This window comes from Pteropus alecto, unplaced genomic scaffold (assembly GCF_000325575.1).
Source record: "Pteropus alecto unplaced genomic scaffold, ASM32557v1 scaffold78, whole genome shotgun sequence".
In the NCBI taxonomy this organism is placed as follows: Eukaryota; Metazoa; Chordata; class Mammalia; order Chiroptera; family Pteropodidae; genus Pteropus; species Pteropus alecto.
Window position 1 is genome coordinate 4089721 of NW_006443124.1, and position 16369 is coordinate 4106089.

General features: G+C 47.0%; 2 protein-coding genes across 4 annotated transcripts in view; one reads left to right on the forward strand and one right to left on the reverse strand.

The window, feature by feature from the left end:
* The window catches only part of PCDH12 (protocadherin 12), a 12790-nt gene extending 8824 nt beyond the window's left edge, over positions 1–3966 (forward strand). The window contains exons 3-4 of the mRNA XM_006922991.1: positions 43–194; positions 3500–3966. Of these exons, the coding sequence (XP_006923053.1) occupies positions 43–194; positions 3500–3966 (619 nt within the window). The remainder of the gene's footprint in view (positions 1–42; positions 195–3499) is intronic.
* Positions 3967–9015: 5049 nt separating this feature from the next.
* Positions 9016–16369, reverse strand: part of DELE1 (DAP3 binding cell death enhancer 1) — a 13584-nt gene continuing 6230 nt past the window's right edge. For 2 of the 3 annotated variants that reach the window (XM_015598167.2, XM_006922992.3), the window contains exons 8-13: positions 14767–14909; positions 13741–13899; positions 13555–13647; positions 11109–11268; positions 10378–10611; positions 9016–9617 (exon numbers count right to left, since the gene is read on the reverse strand). In XM_015598167.2, coding sequence (XP_015453653.1) covers positions 10379–10611; positions 11109–11268; positions 13555–13647; positions 13741–13899; positions 14767–14909 — 788 coding nt within the window. In that variant the 3' untranslated portion in view covers positions 9016–9617; position 10378. The other variant, XM_015598168.2, reaches the window with a different exon arrangement.

Below are 16369 nucleotides of genomic sequence, written 5' to 3' on the forward strand. Positions count from 1 at the left end.
GTGAATTTCCTCACTTGTGGGCTGGACTGGTTTCCTCTGCAGGAGTGCAATCCCAGACACAGATGGCCCAGGTGCCAGGACCGGTGGCCAGGCAGAACCAGACCAGGAAGAAGGACCCTTGGACCCTGAAGAGGACCTCTCTGTGAAGCAGCTGCTAGAAGAAGAGCTGTCAAGCCTCTTGGACCCCCACACAGGTAGGGACTGCCCAGGGTCAACCTCCTTCTGACCCCACCATCTCCTCCTATGCCTAAGCTTCTGATTTCTTCTCCAATTCACTACAGGGAAACACAGCCATTCTGTTTCTAGGGAGGAAGATCAGCAACATTTGACTTGCCTGGAGCTTCAACAGGTCTTTGTTTAAAGACCAAATTCTACTTCGGTTATTCATTTTACACATCATCATAAGAATAGTAAACAATTACTGAGCTCTTGGTGTGTGCCAAGTATGGGAAGCATCTTATACACATTCGCTCAGCTAAGCTTCCAAACAGTTCTTGGAGGTAGATATTATAAGCTCCAATTTAGAGATAAGCAAACTGAGGATCAGAGAGGTAACATACATCGTCTTCTCAGAGTAACCTAGTTGATTAGTCATCAAAGGGAACCCCACCTAGGCCTTCCTGTCATCAAGACACTTCCCCTTACCTCCTAAACCACTCCTTTCAATTTCTTTAGTGAGTTTAAATACCCTTTTACCCTGAAAGCTGAGTTAACACTTTAATATGTTAACATTTCTAACTGAAACAAAAAGAATTTTTTCTAGAGAAACTATTGGACAACAGATATAAAACGTGAACTTTAATTCCTGAATCTGCTAGCTGCACTCCCGCTGTGGACACTGCTAACAGCCATAGCTCCAACCATCCCTAAGCTGTGGTTTTGTTTCTGTGGTTAAAAAAAAAATATGGCTAACGTTTATTAAGGACTTTCTATGTGCTAGTCCCTATTCTAAGTGCCTCATGAGAAACTCTTTTGAGATAGGGACTATTCATTATCCTCTGAGGCACAGAGGTGTTTAATAATTTTCCCAAGATCGTGTAGCCAATGGTTATTAACATAGGCAGTGTGGCTCAAAATTAAGTAAAATTAAATCTAATTAAAATTAAGTGCATGTAAAATGAAAAATTCAGTTCCTCAGTCGTATACCAGTCACACTTAAAGTGCTCAATAGCCACGTGTGGTTAATGGATATCACTTTGGACAGCAAATATATAGAAAGTTTTATAGGGCAGTGCTGTCTAGAATGTAGAATTGTGAGGTCCAATATAGCTGCTACTAGCCGCATGTGAAAATGGTTAGTCCCAATTGAGATGTGTTATAAATATAAAATACACTCCAGATTTTGAACACTCAGTATGAAAAAAGAATGTATAATAGCTCATTAATAATTTTTAAAATTAACTATGTGATAAGATGATAGAGTATAAAATATTTTACAAATTAATTTCACTTTTTTTAACTTTTTTAATGTGGCTAGAAAATTTAAAATAATCTCTGTGACTTGCCTTCTGCCTGTTGGGCAGCTCTGGGCTGGACCATGTGGGCTCAGTTCCCACGTGGTCCTGCTTCCCCACAGCACAGAAAGCAAGGAACACAGGGGGACCAGAAAGTGGACCAGAAGGGGGACGAAGAGGGCGGCAGGGAAAGAAAGCCTGAGCGGCTCACAAGGTTGGACTGCGATGGGGCTACTGGTGAGTGAGCCTGACACTGGGGTCTTGGCTGCATCACCTGAGGACGTGATGACAATATTTTATTGGTTGCATGAGCTTGCTGAATGCTCACAGCAACACAACAAAATGAGTACTGCTATTTCATCACTTTATGACAGAGAAAGAAGGCTCAGAGAGGTTGTGCAATTTTCCCAAGGTCACACTGCTCATAAGCAGCAAAGCAGGGAGATCAAAACCAGGTCGGTGCAGTGCCCACCTGCCACAGAGTGAATTCACCGTCGCTTTTTAGCCATTCTTATACACCAGTGGTTTTCTCATTCCAAGCTTCATTCCTCCTGAAGCTTTCTGGCCATGTACAAGGAAAGGCCTAACTCTGTAATACCAAAAGAGTTCCAACCTTATTATCCCAGAGTCTCAGGAAACTAAGCCTTACATTTCCCAAATGACCAGGGTTAATATTTATGTTCATTCAATCATTTGATAAACATTTGCTAAGTCCCAGGTGTGGGCTGGACCAATTGGGAAGGGGCTTGACTCTGCTTCAGAGTCTACATAGTCCCTGAATGACAAGGCAAGACTGGGACTCATTTATATCAATATAAACAACAATTAGCTGTATTTTAAAATAACTTTTCCAAATATCACAAGCAATATTTAGTTAATGTGGAAAATGTAGATAAAAAGAAAATAAATCACTCTGCCCAGGGTAATTTCACTTAACACTTTGACATATCTCCTTCTAGTCTTTTATTCTATGCAGATTTTAAAGCAGCTCACCTTAACCAAACATTAAATACATGTTAAAGTAGGTGTTGTGCCTTTTGCTTTTCTTTTTAAAGACAGTTTCTTAAAGACATTCTTTCCTCTGCTTGGCCTCCACCATCAGGCCTGGGACTAGTTTTTGAGGCAAGATTTTCTGAGAAAGAGATGGGGAAGAGGTATGATGGTGGCATCGGAGATCTAGGGTTCAGCTTTTTACTGCCTCTCTTCATTTCCTGGGACAGCCCTTAGGGAGCCAGCCCCTTCCCAGCCTGCCTATAGGCCAAGGTTTCCCACAGCTTGAGAGATGAAGGTTGAGCAATTGGCACGGGGCCAGGTGGTAACAGTGCAGACCTCAGCAGGTCTGGGAATTCCAGAAGCTACAGGTGGGCACCTGGAACACCCAAGGGACAGGAGGGCCAGCTCTTCAGAGAGTACAAGGGCAGTGCAGTCACAGGGGGCTTCAAAGTCATCATACCTGGGGTTATATCTGAGTTCGGCTGCCTAGTAGACATGTGACTTAACTTCTAGGAACTTTAGTTTCCTCATTCATAAAATAGGATAATACTGTTGACTTCAAAGGATTGTTTGGAGGTTAAATGAGATAATTATGTAAATTGCTTGGCACAAAAGTACTTAATAAGTGGTCACTATTATGCATAAGATCAGAAGGCAGCACCAAGCCAGAAACGCCAGCCTCGACTCAGAAAAGAGATTTCCCCACCATCCTCAGCTAGTGGTGCATCTAGCTGTAAGGAATGGGTAAAAGACCCCTAGACCTGAAACACTCCACCAACCCAGACATGCTTTAGAAATAGGCCAGCTTCTAATTCTAGGCCTTCTTCCTGCTCCTCACTCAGCTCACGTGACATTTCAGTCGCCGCCTTCCTGCCCAGCGAGCTTCCCGGTCAGGGCCTCTTCCTTCCTGTCCCCCTCTGGCTACCCCATCTGTTCCCCACCATTTCCCTTCCCTTCTTTGTCCAGTGCCCTTGCCCTGCCCACACCCCACCCTCACCCTCCCAGCCCTTCCGTGGGCTTGGCCCTTACTGTATCCCCTCCTCCCCATGCAGGCTTGTCCCTGGACCGACTGAGCACCCCCGACCCAGCCTGGATGGCCAGACTCTCTTTACCCCTCACCACCAATTACCGTGACAATGTATTCTCCCCGGATGCTGCAGCCTTGGAGGAGCCAAAGACCTTCCAGACATTTGGCAAGGGGTCAGGGCCAGAGTTGAGCCCGACGGGCACTCGTCTGGCCAGCACCTTCCTCTCAGAGATGAGCTCGCTGTTGGAGATGCTGCTGGAGCAGCGCGCCAGCGTGCCCGTGGAGGCTGCCTCCGAGGTGCTGCGCCGACTCTCCGTCTGCGGGAGGACCCTCAGTCTAGACCTGGCCACCAGCGGGGCCTCAGGCACGGAAGTCCAGGGGGGTCCAGGTGGAAAGAAAGGGGCCAAAAGCAGGACCAGCAGCAGCAGCAGCAGGGGCCTGTGGATCCAGGAACCAGGGGCCTTGGGAGATGTTAGGGACCCCAAGCCCTGAGGATCCTGGGATATAAGTAGGTTTCTAAAGTCTTTGAACTCACTGACCAGAAGTTGCCCGAGAACTTTAGGGTGACTGATGTTGCCCCACACAGAAGGGGCCTGTGGACTAATAGCTGGCTGACCAAAGCAGCTCCTTGTTAGGGGCTGGATCTGCCTGTGAATTTTTTGGAGGAGACAGTTTGTGCCTAAGTGTTTGCTGGCAAAACACATGTAGAGCACAGAGGGCCGGTCCTCCGGCAGAACAGCTGCCATGAGTGTCACAAGCAGGAAAAGATGGCCTCGTTGCATACTAGAGAGTGGGGGCTAGACCCTGGGACGCCAGGCAAATCTCTCCACTACTAAGGGAAAAGCAGTGGCTTATTCTCCTGTATACACCTGTCAAAAGGTAGGAGGGAAGAATAACAGAGTAAGGGTTGTTATCCACTCCCTGGCAAGAGGGTCATGCTGGGCCTGGACTGGAGTGGGGCACACTGGTGTGCAGTGTTTGGTACACAACGATGGACAGGCATACTCTTGACCCCACTTCTTTATTGCTACATTATCAAATAATCTGCTTCTCAGCTGGAAAATTAGGGCTAAGAAAAGTGTGACTATTTATAGAGCATTTACATGAGCCAGGCGCTAGGTTTATAATAGGATTTAATTAATTTCTCAACAATCTTGGGAGGGAAATGTTATTACCCCCATTTCACAGACAAGAACATGAAGCTTGGGGAGGTTGAATGTCCTGCCCCAGATCAAGCAGAGAGCAGAGGCAGAGGCAGGATTTGGAGCCAGGCTTGTCAAATACCAGAACCCATGACCTCGACTTTGACACTGGACTGCCAGCCAAGGAAAGGAAAAGGCCTCATAGGTGAGCTTTTGCCAATAGTGGACTTGTCTGAGCTCCCCTCCAGAAACACTGCTAAAAAGAGTATTTTCAAAGCTGCTCAGGCCTGCACATCTTTGCACTTCCAAGCCCAGAGCAAAGGGGACTTAGATCTGACCTGATGCAGGCCTGGGCCTCTGCAGGATCCTGTCCTTTCTCAGCTAGCAGCCATTCAGGTACAGAAGTCATTTTTCCAGAAACCACCATTCATAGGTAAATTTTCCTTTGTCACAGCAGGTTTGGGCCTGTGAATTCATGCCTGAGAGGGCAGTGTGTGAAACAAGTCCATGAAATCGACATAGACAGCAGCAAACTTTCCAGAGGAGGAGGGAGTGAAGAAACAGCAAATATTTCCCGAGGCTCGGCCTTATCATTTTCCTGGAAATTCCCAAGCTGTCATTCAGCTAGCTTCTCAATAGCTAGACACTGAAGGCAAAAACTCCTCTCCGTGCTCCTCCTTGTGTCCTTGGAGCTCAGTACTCATATTTACTGTTCACAGAAATGGGCCCATCATATGCCTAACTAGCACTAATGAAAACCACACATACTTAGAATACAGTGTGGCATCATTATTCCACTGTTCCATTTTACAGATGAGGAAAATGAGGCCCCTCAAAGCCAAGTGCTTCGGGAGCAAGGTCTGGGTCTCTGATCACCTCACTCCAGGTCAGGGTGATCTCCTTACAAGACCTGTGATTTTCAAGCTGTCGGATTCCTCACGTCCATGAGAGAGGTCAGGGGAGCCAAGCGGGCAGGGTTTCCAGCCTGACCAGCCAGGTGCCCAGCACAAAGCAACATTTGATGAATACTTATTGAATGGATGAATGAATAAATGGGTAAATAAATGCTTTAGAGTTCCTTTTTATCTATATCGGAGCTTCAGGTAAAACTTCATTAGAAAAAAAAATGGTTCTGTGAAAGCAAAGTCTGAAAACCATCACACTGGAGTAGACAGTGCTGACCTCCCGATTACTAGTGGATTTTCAGTGCAGAGCTGATGTTTGGAGGGTGGAAAGAGATGAGGGGAGGAGATGACTAAGGAACCTGGAACCACAGCTGGCAACTGGATCACTGGACACACTGGATCACCGCCTCACTCTAGTTCAAAAGTCCTAAATCTGTAGTCCTTGGGACTCTGGAGAGACCTCCTGCATACTAGGCAAAACTTTGTGTAGTTGCATTTTTCTAAGCAGAAGATATAAAGTTCTCATCACATTCTCAGAGGAACATGTGGCCTATAAAAAGGTTGTGCAGCACTGCTCTAAGTCATGATCTAAACCTCCACAGACATGGGTAATTTTAGTCATGTTCAGGAGGCTGAACATTTTATAGCAAGGAAATGGCAAGACAGAAAAGGCTGACTGGCCCAAAGCCACATGGAAGGTTTGCAGCAAGGTTAGAATCTGGATCTGGGATTTAGTATGTTATAATACATCAAGGGTTCTTAACCTTGGCCCCTTGGTTGGACTTTAGGATCTATAAACCTGCTGAAAACTGCATGCAAAACTAGGAGGAAGCACATTTTCCTATGAGAAGGAGCCAGTGCTTTTATTAGATACTCAAAGGGGTCTGTGACCTAAATAAGGTTAAGAACCACTACAATCCTCTAGGTTGGTCCTCAGTTCTGCCTTTCCCGCAAAGCCTGAAGAACGCACAGGCACCGTTCTGAGGCAACCGACCTCTGATCAGGGTAGTGGTGTAGGTACTGCACATAATTCTTACTTGCACCATGTAAGCCCCTCTTAGCATGCTATTATCAGCCCTTTCTCAGTAACAGGCTGAGAGCGAGACAGTGTATATGGTGACCAAACTGAGTTGGCTGAAGGTTACAGAAACTTCTTGACATCAGCCAAGATGTCAAAACTGAGACTCTAGACATGCTCAGAACCAAGATGGGCTCTGTCCCCTGAGAGAGAGGAAGCAGGCAAGCCAGTGAGCACTCAGTTAAATGTCGTCTCAATTTGGAAAGCGCAAAGAGACATTTATCAAGTCAGCCTTTCTCCAGCACTGGGAGTGCAATGCAGTGCTCACTCAGAGCCTGGGGGCAGTTCAGAGATTGACAGGCAGCCTCCTTGTCTGTCACCCAACTTCAGCTTGGCAGCTCACTGACCCTACCTCTCCTCTGGCTAAAACAAGAGTGAGTTGGCAATCACCACCCCTGGGACTCTGGCGATAACCAAACCCCTAAAAGAAGACAGGAGCGGGGAGGAAGGAGTTTTAGCACAGGCTCCGCTTGGCACATCACATGTATGTAGAAAATAGGTCAGCGTTTTTCGGCCCCTACTAAGTATTGGGTACAATGTAATGGGTGGGGCAAGGAGGGAGGCACAATCAGAAACACTCATATAAAAACATTTTGTATTTGTTGAGCGATTACTATGTGTCAGAAGTAGCACTAGAAATAGCAGTGGGGGGAGGGGCATACAGAATCATTCCTTCAACAAATATTTAAAGTAACTACGACGTGCTGGGTAAACTTGGTGCTGAGTGCTGGGTGGAGGGGAGGGCAATGCACAGAATCATTTGTTCACTGACTATTTACTGAACATCTACTAAGTGCCCTGGAGATATAATGAACTAAACAGCCTGTTCCCTCTGAATATTTACTGAACATCTACTAAGTGCCCTGGACTGTGTTAGCCCTGGAGATATAATGAACTAAACAGCCTGTTCCCACTGTAGCGTCAGGGCTCTCTGAAAACCACATCTCCAGATTAGGAAACTGAGGCAGCAGAGCCTCACACCAAGGTCTCATTGCTGAGGGCACCAGGCCCTGAACCTCAGGTCACCCAGTTTCCTAACCTAGGCTGGCCCTGCTGACTGGGGCCACCTCCCTGTCCTCGCCTCACATTTCCTTTCGGGGCACTGACAATGAGTCATTAATAATAGAATTTTAATGGCAAAAGCACAGTGGTTCTGGGTCTGCTGATGAAGCCCATCCCCTGGGGCTGTGTGGAGACTGAATAGCGAAGAATTTTCGGTCCCTTGACAACATCTCTCTCACGACTCTTCCATCCTTCTCTCTCCACAAGGAGAACTTAAAAATATCCCACTTCCACGTTTGGCACCTCGAACTGAATCAGTAATTAATTTGTAATGACTGAGGGGGAAGGAGAGTCCCATCGGGCCACCACCACAGGACTGTCTGAACAGCCCCTTGACCCCAGGCATAGCCAGGAGGAAGTGGTAATCAGAGAGCCCAAAATGACAAGGCGGGAAGAGGCTTGCGAGTGGGGCTCCACGGGAGGACCAGAATGACATTTTACTCAGCGGGTACCCCATGAAGTTTCAGTCCGCAGGGAGCTGGCTCTGTGCTCAATTCCATGAGGAAAACATTGGGTTAACCAAATTCTTTACTGCAAGACTTCTTGGAGCCTTGAATATGCCGATGTGCATTGTGAATCTATAAAAAGGGGATGTCTACTGTAGAGCTTCCCAAACTTATTTGACCACAGAAACTTTTTTTTTTTTTTGCAGAGAGATTAGTGCACTGCATAGCTTAAACCCTAAGTTTTAACCAGTGTGTGCACTGAGCCCCTACCTGCACGGGGCTTTATGCTAAGTGCGGAGGATACTGGAATACAGAGAAGACAAGGTCCCCGCTCCCAAGCTGCCTTCTGTGGGAGGCGGCCACAAGGGGAACGGTGGGGGTTGAGACCAGTGTTCAGGGCAGCCTTAGAAAGGGAGTGGGGGTCAGGGGAGGCACTGAGCTAGAGGAAGCTTAGGGTTCCAGCGGTGAGAGGAAGGGGCAAGAAAAGTGTGGCAGGACCACTAGAGGGTCATAGGGAGAGAAAAAGGAGTGGGCAGCAGAGAGGGAAATGTGGACAACCCACCTCCCAACTCCTCCCACCTTTGAACTGGCCAAGCTGGGTGGTGCTTCCCATTTGAACAGTCACTAGGAGGTTTGGTCCTCAGTCCCTCCCACCCCCTACCCTCAACCACATCTATGCTATTGAACTTGGGCTAACATCCAAAAGCCAAGGCACAGCTATTCACAAATTCAGTAATTGGAGTCATTAGCGTTGACTCAGAAATCATTTTTTCTAAGTCTCTCTCTTGGAGAAGCTTTTAAGACCCTTTAAATTGGTTAATGGAGAGTTTAGAGACGAGAATGGAGCCTTGGCTTTCAGCTCCCCCTGGCTGCCTCCCTGCCTCCCCCCAACACACTCAAGGGCAGAGTGATGAGATAATCCCATATCTGTTTTATTAAGCTCCTATCCATCTCTGACACACTCTTCACAAATGAAGATCTCAAAATCTACACTCTCCGGCTCCAAGAGTCCAGGTGCTCGATCTGCATTCACTCCCTCACAGCAGCAGGATGATAAAAACACTTTCGCACAAAAATACGGTGTGAACGATGCAAAAGAGCCTTGGGCCAGGAGTCAGGAGGCCTGGGTCCTCTCCTGGCCTGGTGACTCAAAAAGCCATGTAACCACGGGCATTCACTGTCTCCTCAGGTCTATGCGAGCATCAAGGTCCTTTCCGCAATGAAATGCCCCACAGCAGCCCTGCAGGGTAGGAAGGCAAACACCACTGCCCTTGGTTGACAATTGAGGAAATGATGCAGCGAGACAGGTTACTCACTGCTTCAAGGTGACATGGCCAGGAGGGCGACATGGCCAGAACCTAGGTCTTCACACACTTCCTTCTTCTTTTAAGTGCTGGGGCAGGTACTTAAGGTTCTTTGGGAAGGTGGGTGGATAACTGGCCTCTTCTTTGGGACTTAAGTTGTGGAATCTCTGAGCCCACAGGCTCCACCTTTACAGCTGAAGTGAGGTCTGAAAAAAGTCAAGAAGATGTATCAAGCATTTAGGCAAAAAACTCCTTCCTTCCAAATCAGAGGTGCAACGGAGCTGATCATGAATTCACTGGAGATGAACAAAAGCGATCTGATTCTGTATCTCCCAAGTTTCAGCCATTCATGGAACCACCTCATGATTTCTGCCTTCTCTCCGATCTGTGCTCCTGTTTACACAATGTTACAATATTTTTCTTTAATTTGATTCACTATTTAAATATGTTAAGCTATGTTGGTTACATTTTTACATTACACATTAAATATACAGCTACTAAAATAAAAAAATATATATTAATTTGAGTACCACTAAAATCCTCTTGTGAACCACCAGAGGCACACACATTGGATGCTGTCAAAAAATGACTTCGTCTACGCTTGAGTAAACTGAAGCATGGGGAGGAGAAGGTAAGTGATTTGCTCAAAGACAAAGGGTAAAGTGAGGACCCAGGGTCGCTGGACCCTTCAGTAGTTTTTCACAGGTCACTGAATGAATCTTGTTGGTGCACGCACCAGAGATGCCTATGATTGTATCCACTGCTTATCTGTGAGGCTACCAACCCGGGGAAAAGGTCAAAGTCATTTATTAGCCATGCATTTGAAATTGCTTGAGAACCTGACTCCCACTGGAATTTCCACCCTGAAAAGGGATCTAGAAACCCTATTTTTATTGCCATCTAACCTTCTCCTCACCCTTCCCCCCAGTACCACTGAGAAGTGCCAGTAACTGTGTCTGATCTCACCTTAGCCAAAACCCAGTCTGACGAGATTCCTTTCCAAGAGGTGTGGAGGGGCAGTCCTGCTTGGGGCTCCGGGGCTGGCTCCAAGACTCCTCCCACTTCTACAGAGGCCAAGGCTCCCTGTGCTCGAGGCATGTGGGAGGCTTGAGGCTCCTGCCAACAGGGTGTTCAGGCTGCACAGGGAGGGGCTGGAGAAGGATTTCAATCCTGTAACTGTCCGGTCGCTGGGCCCCGGGGCTGTAAGGAGAGGTGAGAGCAACTCTTACTCATGCTATATTCTTGGGTTTCTACTTTGGAGCAAAGACTTCTTAAAGGACTTGGTCCCCCCTGGCACTGTTAACCCCACCAGCCAAGTGACTCATGGGCAAGCAGGGCTCTTGGAACCCTAGAAGGGTAATTCGGGGCACTGAGGCAGCTTCGGGATGTCATCTCTCCTGAAAAACCATGAGTAGCTACCATTTATTCAATACCTACTGTGTGCCAGACTGTGCTAAGCCCTTTATAGTCATTCATTTAAACCTTACAACCGAATGAGTAAGGTACTATCAGTACTTTCATTTTCAGAGATGAAGAAATTGAAGCTCAGAGACATGGAGTCCACGCTCGGTGACAGAGCAGGGGTTAAAAAAGGTGCAGGAAGTGACAAGGAGACCAAGAGCTACTGCCACCCTCCTCTCTGTTGCAGAGTACTGAGTTTGGGGAGGAACCTGGCTGGCTTTGACTTGCATCTGTACCTGCTGCCTCCGTGGAAAAGAGGGTCTGCAGCCTCTCCCGGGCGGGCTCATTCCCCAGAGCCGCTGACTGCTGGTAACATCTGACAGCCTCTCCGAGACTCCTCTGCACACCGAGACCCTTCTCATAGCAAATCCCCAGGTGGTACCTGCTCTGAGAGTCCTAAAGGAGAAAACGGACAGACACACAGATACACACACATGCAGGGCCAAAGAAGTGAAATGCTAAGGCATGAAGACGATGGAGCAGTGAGGCACGCTGGGGCTTCATCCACGCAAAGTCAAGACGCAGCTCCAGCCCTCCCTGTACCAAGGGATCCTAACCTTGAAAAGTCAGAGGCCTAGAGCCCACCCAACACAAAGGAGACAGGGATCCCTCGACCCAAGGAGAGTCCAGCCAGAGGAGAATGGAAGCTTCTCTCGCTGAGACTGATGCTGAAAGTATGCGTAAGTGAAGGCCGCAGGGAGCACTCAGCCCACCTATGGGAAACCTGGGAGTCAGTCCCCTATGTTATCCCAAAAGAGCCAGAAGCAAGGGTGAAGGCCAGACTTCCCAAAGGCTCTGTGTGCCTTCCTGAACCTCTGCCGAGAGGGCTACACAGCATACTTTACAGGGAAAGTGTTCCTCCTCCTTCGAAAGGTTACAGGCTGACCCCTCTGCCAGTGGCTCGGGAGCCTCTCTCCTCTCACTGAGAACTATCTCCTTGAAGAGGCAGGATCAGGTGGGGTTGGGAGCCGGTCTGAACAACCAGGCTGCCTGGCTTCCAATCTTGGCTTCACCACTTGCCAGCTGTGCAACCTCAGGCACATAAGCGCACATCTCTGTGCCTCAGTTTCCTCATCTATAAAGTGGGCATAATAATGCGACCTACCTTGTTACATTAGCTTGAGGATTTAATGTGTTAGTATATGAAGAGTACTTAGTGTTATTATTTTCATACCTTGAGTTGTCCGTATCATTAATCTCTCCCTCTTCACTGGAATATTTTCATTATAGTCAATTTCCCAACTTAAAAAACAAAACACTCTGTTGATTCCCAGCTCTGGGTCCCATTTCTCTTTTACCTTCTATAAATTTCTGGACAGAGTTTCTAACATGCAGGCCAAAGTCTATGTAAATAAATATGGTGGACTCATGGCTACAGGCTGGCTTAGAACACAGCACAGGATATTTGTAAGGCCAAACACTGACTCTATAACTGCTCAGCACCAAAAGACATAATTCCTAGTGGAGCAGATGAGTGCGAGGCCTGTGCCCCAACACAGGGTTACCTAACATCCCTTTGTGCAACTTCTCCTATCATGCTGGGTGACTAAAGCAGGCCAGGGTGGCCCCAGCTTGTCCAGCACAAGCCATGGGGCCCACTCAGACCAGGGAAGATTCTGTGGCTCTTTCAAGGAAAGAAAGGCCCAGCAGCCCATACTCATTGGTGACATCCGTCTCCTTCTGACGGCTACTAGAGATGCTCTGGGCAACACTCTAGAGTGAAAAAGGGCAAGTCTCCTGAGGCTCAAGAGTTAAATGAAGCTCTCAGTATGTCAGCCAGAAAACAAAGAAAAGTTGCAACCCTTACACAGAAGAATTCTCGTCTATGCACACTGCTGGCTTTCATCCAGTGCTCTTGGGCCTTCAAGATGCAACTCGAAAATATACTGGTCAAATGCACTGGAGGAATGCAGCAAACCACAGATGGCTTCTTGGTGATTCACAGTGACAGTAAACTGAGATTTCCTACATTAAAGATACCTGTTTAACTCAGTACTTCCCAACTCCAACTGACCCTCTCTACCCATGTATTACTTATAAACATCCCATGAAACTAATGCTCTGTGGAACAAACTCTGGGACATGCTGCCTGGATGCCAATGTCCCCAGTTCCCAGACAACTAGATATCACCCCAAAGCTGCTCAGTGTCTTCACCACACGCATCTTCTGACCTCCCGGAACTACGCCACTTGTAATGATGCACCTTTCGTGTACGCAGCTGACAAAATGCTTTCACACCTATATTTTAGTCAGATTTTGATTCTCACAACAACCTTGTGAAGTAGCTGACAGGACAGGCAGGTATTACTATGCCAGTTTTAGAGACACGGGAACAGGTTTGGATCAAAAAGCGACCAGCCCAGTAGTGTGCTGGTATATGATTAACAACTGGCTCTCCAGGGGGAAAAGCCCTGCTTTGTAGATTTAGTAATTTCTGTGGTGCAAATCCTCCTATCACAGCTGGTTTTACACTACCAATATTCTTATAGGTTGGTACAAGCCAGCTCTGGCACACCCTGGACCTGCCCAAGGTCATATGGTAAGTCAGCGAGTTAAGACTTGAAGCCAGCCCAACACTCTTATCAAAAAGTCCCCTAAACACAGGAGAAAGTACCAGCTCCAAAGTCCCTCCCTTTATCAGAGTTGATCCCCGACACGCCTGGATACTGGAGACCTCGTACCCCATTGTTGGCTGCAAGCCAAAGATACTTCACAGCTCTCCGCTCATCCAGGTACGGCTCCTTGGTGAAAAGCACCCCGAGGAAAGCTTGGGCCTGTGGTCAAGGAGGAAGGAAAAATGTATCTTGGTCACTGCCAGACCCCGCATGCCCTGGGTGCCCAGGAGAGACCCCACCCATGGCACTCACCTCTCTCAGGCCTGAGTCTGCAGCCTGATTCAGCATGGACACTGCCCTCTGCCGCTCAGAGTCCCAAGAGGAGGCTGGGTCTTGCAGCAAGTACCTGGCATAGCGGTACTGAGCCAGGCTGTGGCCCTGGCTGGCAGCCAACTGGTAACAAAGGGCTGCCTGGGGCAAAGGGAGAACACCAGTCAACTGGTAACACTGTAAGCCGATTTTTTCGAGCAAAATTTTTAAAAGTTATTTTAATTACATAATAAATAATCATTATAGATGAGCAAATGCAGATAAGCCAAAAAAAATGTTAAATTCAGGTAAACCAAAAATAGAAACATACACTTCTAAGAAATCTTGTCTCCTAAAGATCATGCTGTTAACACTTTAGTGTACACCTTAGCAAATTTCTTCATATATATGCATTTACATATAGACGCATGTACATTATATATATATATACATTCACACACTTATATATAAATATGTGTGTGTGTATAGGGGTGGAGAGGGAGGGAGAGTAGGGGATAGAGAGAGAGGTATACTATTTTGTAACCTATTTTTTCACGTAACAATCCACCGTGAATGTCTTTCCTTGCCAATCAATATAGATCTAGCACATTATTTTTAAGGCCCACACAGATGTTATTAACCAATTCATTCTCTGTTGAAGGAATTTCAGGTTGCTTTCCTGTTTGTCGTTGTTTTTTCTTTTTTTTGCCATCATATACAATTCTAAGAAATACATTCTTGTATATAACATCTTTGTGGACTTACTGTACTTTATTTTAGAATCAATCTATTCGCCAAGGTAACATTCTAGGCCCTGAGGACACAACTGCAAAGAATACAAGGGCCCTGGCCTGCCTGAGTTTGGAGTCTAAATTCCTAGAAGTTAGAAGCTTCTTTCTTATTTTTCCCTCACAGCTGGGAGAGAGAAGGGGACTTTCCCCAAGTCCTGCCCACTGCTCATTTCTGGAGGTCACTCTGGGACACACAGCACAGGGCATGGGTCTCGGAGCAAGGAAGGAGGGGCCATACCTTGACGAGGTCCCTGGGGGTGCCTCTGCCATGTTCATGACACAAGCCCACATTGTACTGTGCTTTGCTGTAGCCGTGCTCTGCTGCTTTCTGGAAGTAGGAAAAGGCTGCCGCGTAGTCCCCATTCCTCATGTTCTCTGTCCCTGTAAGACAGCACAGGGCGTAAACACAGCTTCTTCTGTGAACTTCCCCACATCCTCCTCCAGATCCCAGAGGCTCTTCCTTTTCTTTCTTGTGCTGGACATTTTGCACATATTTCCATCCTCCAAATATTTCATCGGTTTGCCATACACATCAGTGGGTTCCACCCTCCTCACACCATCAAAGTCCACTTGGTAATAACATCCGATTTCCCTTTGGGAACAGCCCTCCGCCTGGTGCTGTCAATCAGTGTACCTGCTCTCCTCTCAAGCCATGAGACCTTCCCTCAGGTATCTGACCTTTGATCTGGTTGTGACAGGAGAGAAAACAGCTGTTGCAGCTTTATTCTGAGGACAGCACTCTGAAGACATTATCGGTTACTGCCGTACCACCCCCGCCTCCCCGCCTCCGATTCCTGTCCTTTCTGAGGCTTGGCAGGTCAGCAAATCTCAATAGATCCCTTTTGTGCTTAAATTAGACAGAGTGGGTTTTGGCTGTTTGTAACCAACACAACCTGATACAGTTGGTACTGTTAATCTTGCTTTATGAGGAAATAGTGAGAGGTAATAGAAGCAAGCAGCGACCTGAACTCAGGTGTGTCCAACTCCAAAGCCCATGTTCTTTTTATCCTCCGAACAAAAAGGAAAAGCAGGAGAAGACAGTCAGTTTTCAACTCTAAGCCTTTGCTCAAGCTGCTTCTCCCGCCTGGGATATCTTTTTCTGCCTTCACCATCGGACTTTTGCACACTTGTTTCTGCTCTAGAACCCGCAGACCACACTTAGGCTTTAAATACTTTTCTGGCACTTACTTAATGTATAAATCTTTTTCTATGAACTAAACTGTTTCAAGAGGACCGGCCCTGTCTCCTCAATTAGTCTGTAAAATCCTGGCGGCAGAAGCAGAAAAAGAATGTGGAAGAAATAACTCTGCATAGGGCGAAAGCTCTATACAAATGCAAAATATGATTATGGCTTATGCTCCTTTTGTGTTCTGTCACAGTGCTTAGCACTAGCTGAATAAATGAATATATGAATGAAGAAATGGGCAAGAAAATTCTCAGAAGAGACAATCTGCCCATCAAAATCCCAAAAAGCTAATGAGGTAGAAGCCAGGTTCCATTTAGCCAGCAGTGAATTACAGTTGCCTCTCTGCTACCTGAAAACTCACTGTCCAGGATTCACAGAGCCCTCTGTCCTTGAGGGGAAGACTCGGGAGGGCGAAGGATCCCACCCTGTCCCCATTCCCCACACTGGCTCCATCAACATACCCTGATCGATCTACTCTTCTCTGTCCCTCTGCTGCTAACCTAGATCAAGCCACCATCACTTTTTGCTTAGACATCAGTAACAGCTCAACTCAGTCTCCTATATCCCCTCTGGTATCCCTAAAATCCACATCTGTCTACACAACAGCCAGAAAGCTCTTTGAAAAAGTTAATTAGATCATGTGACTGCTGCCATT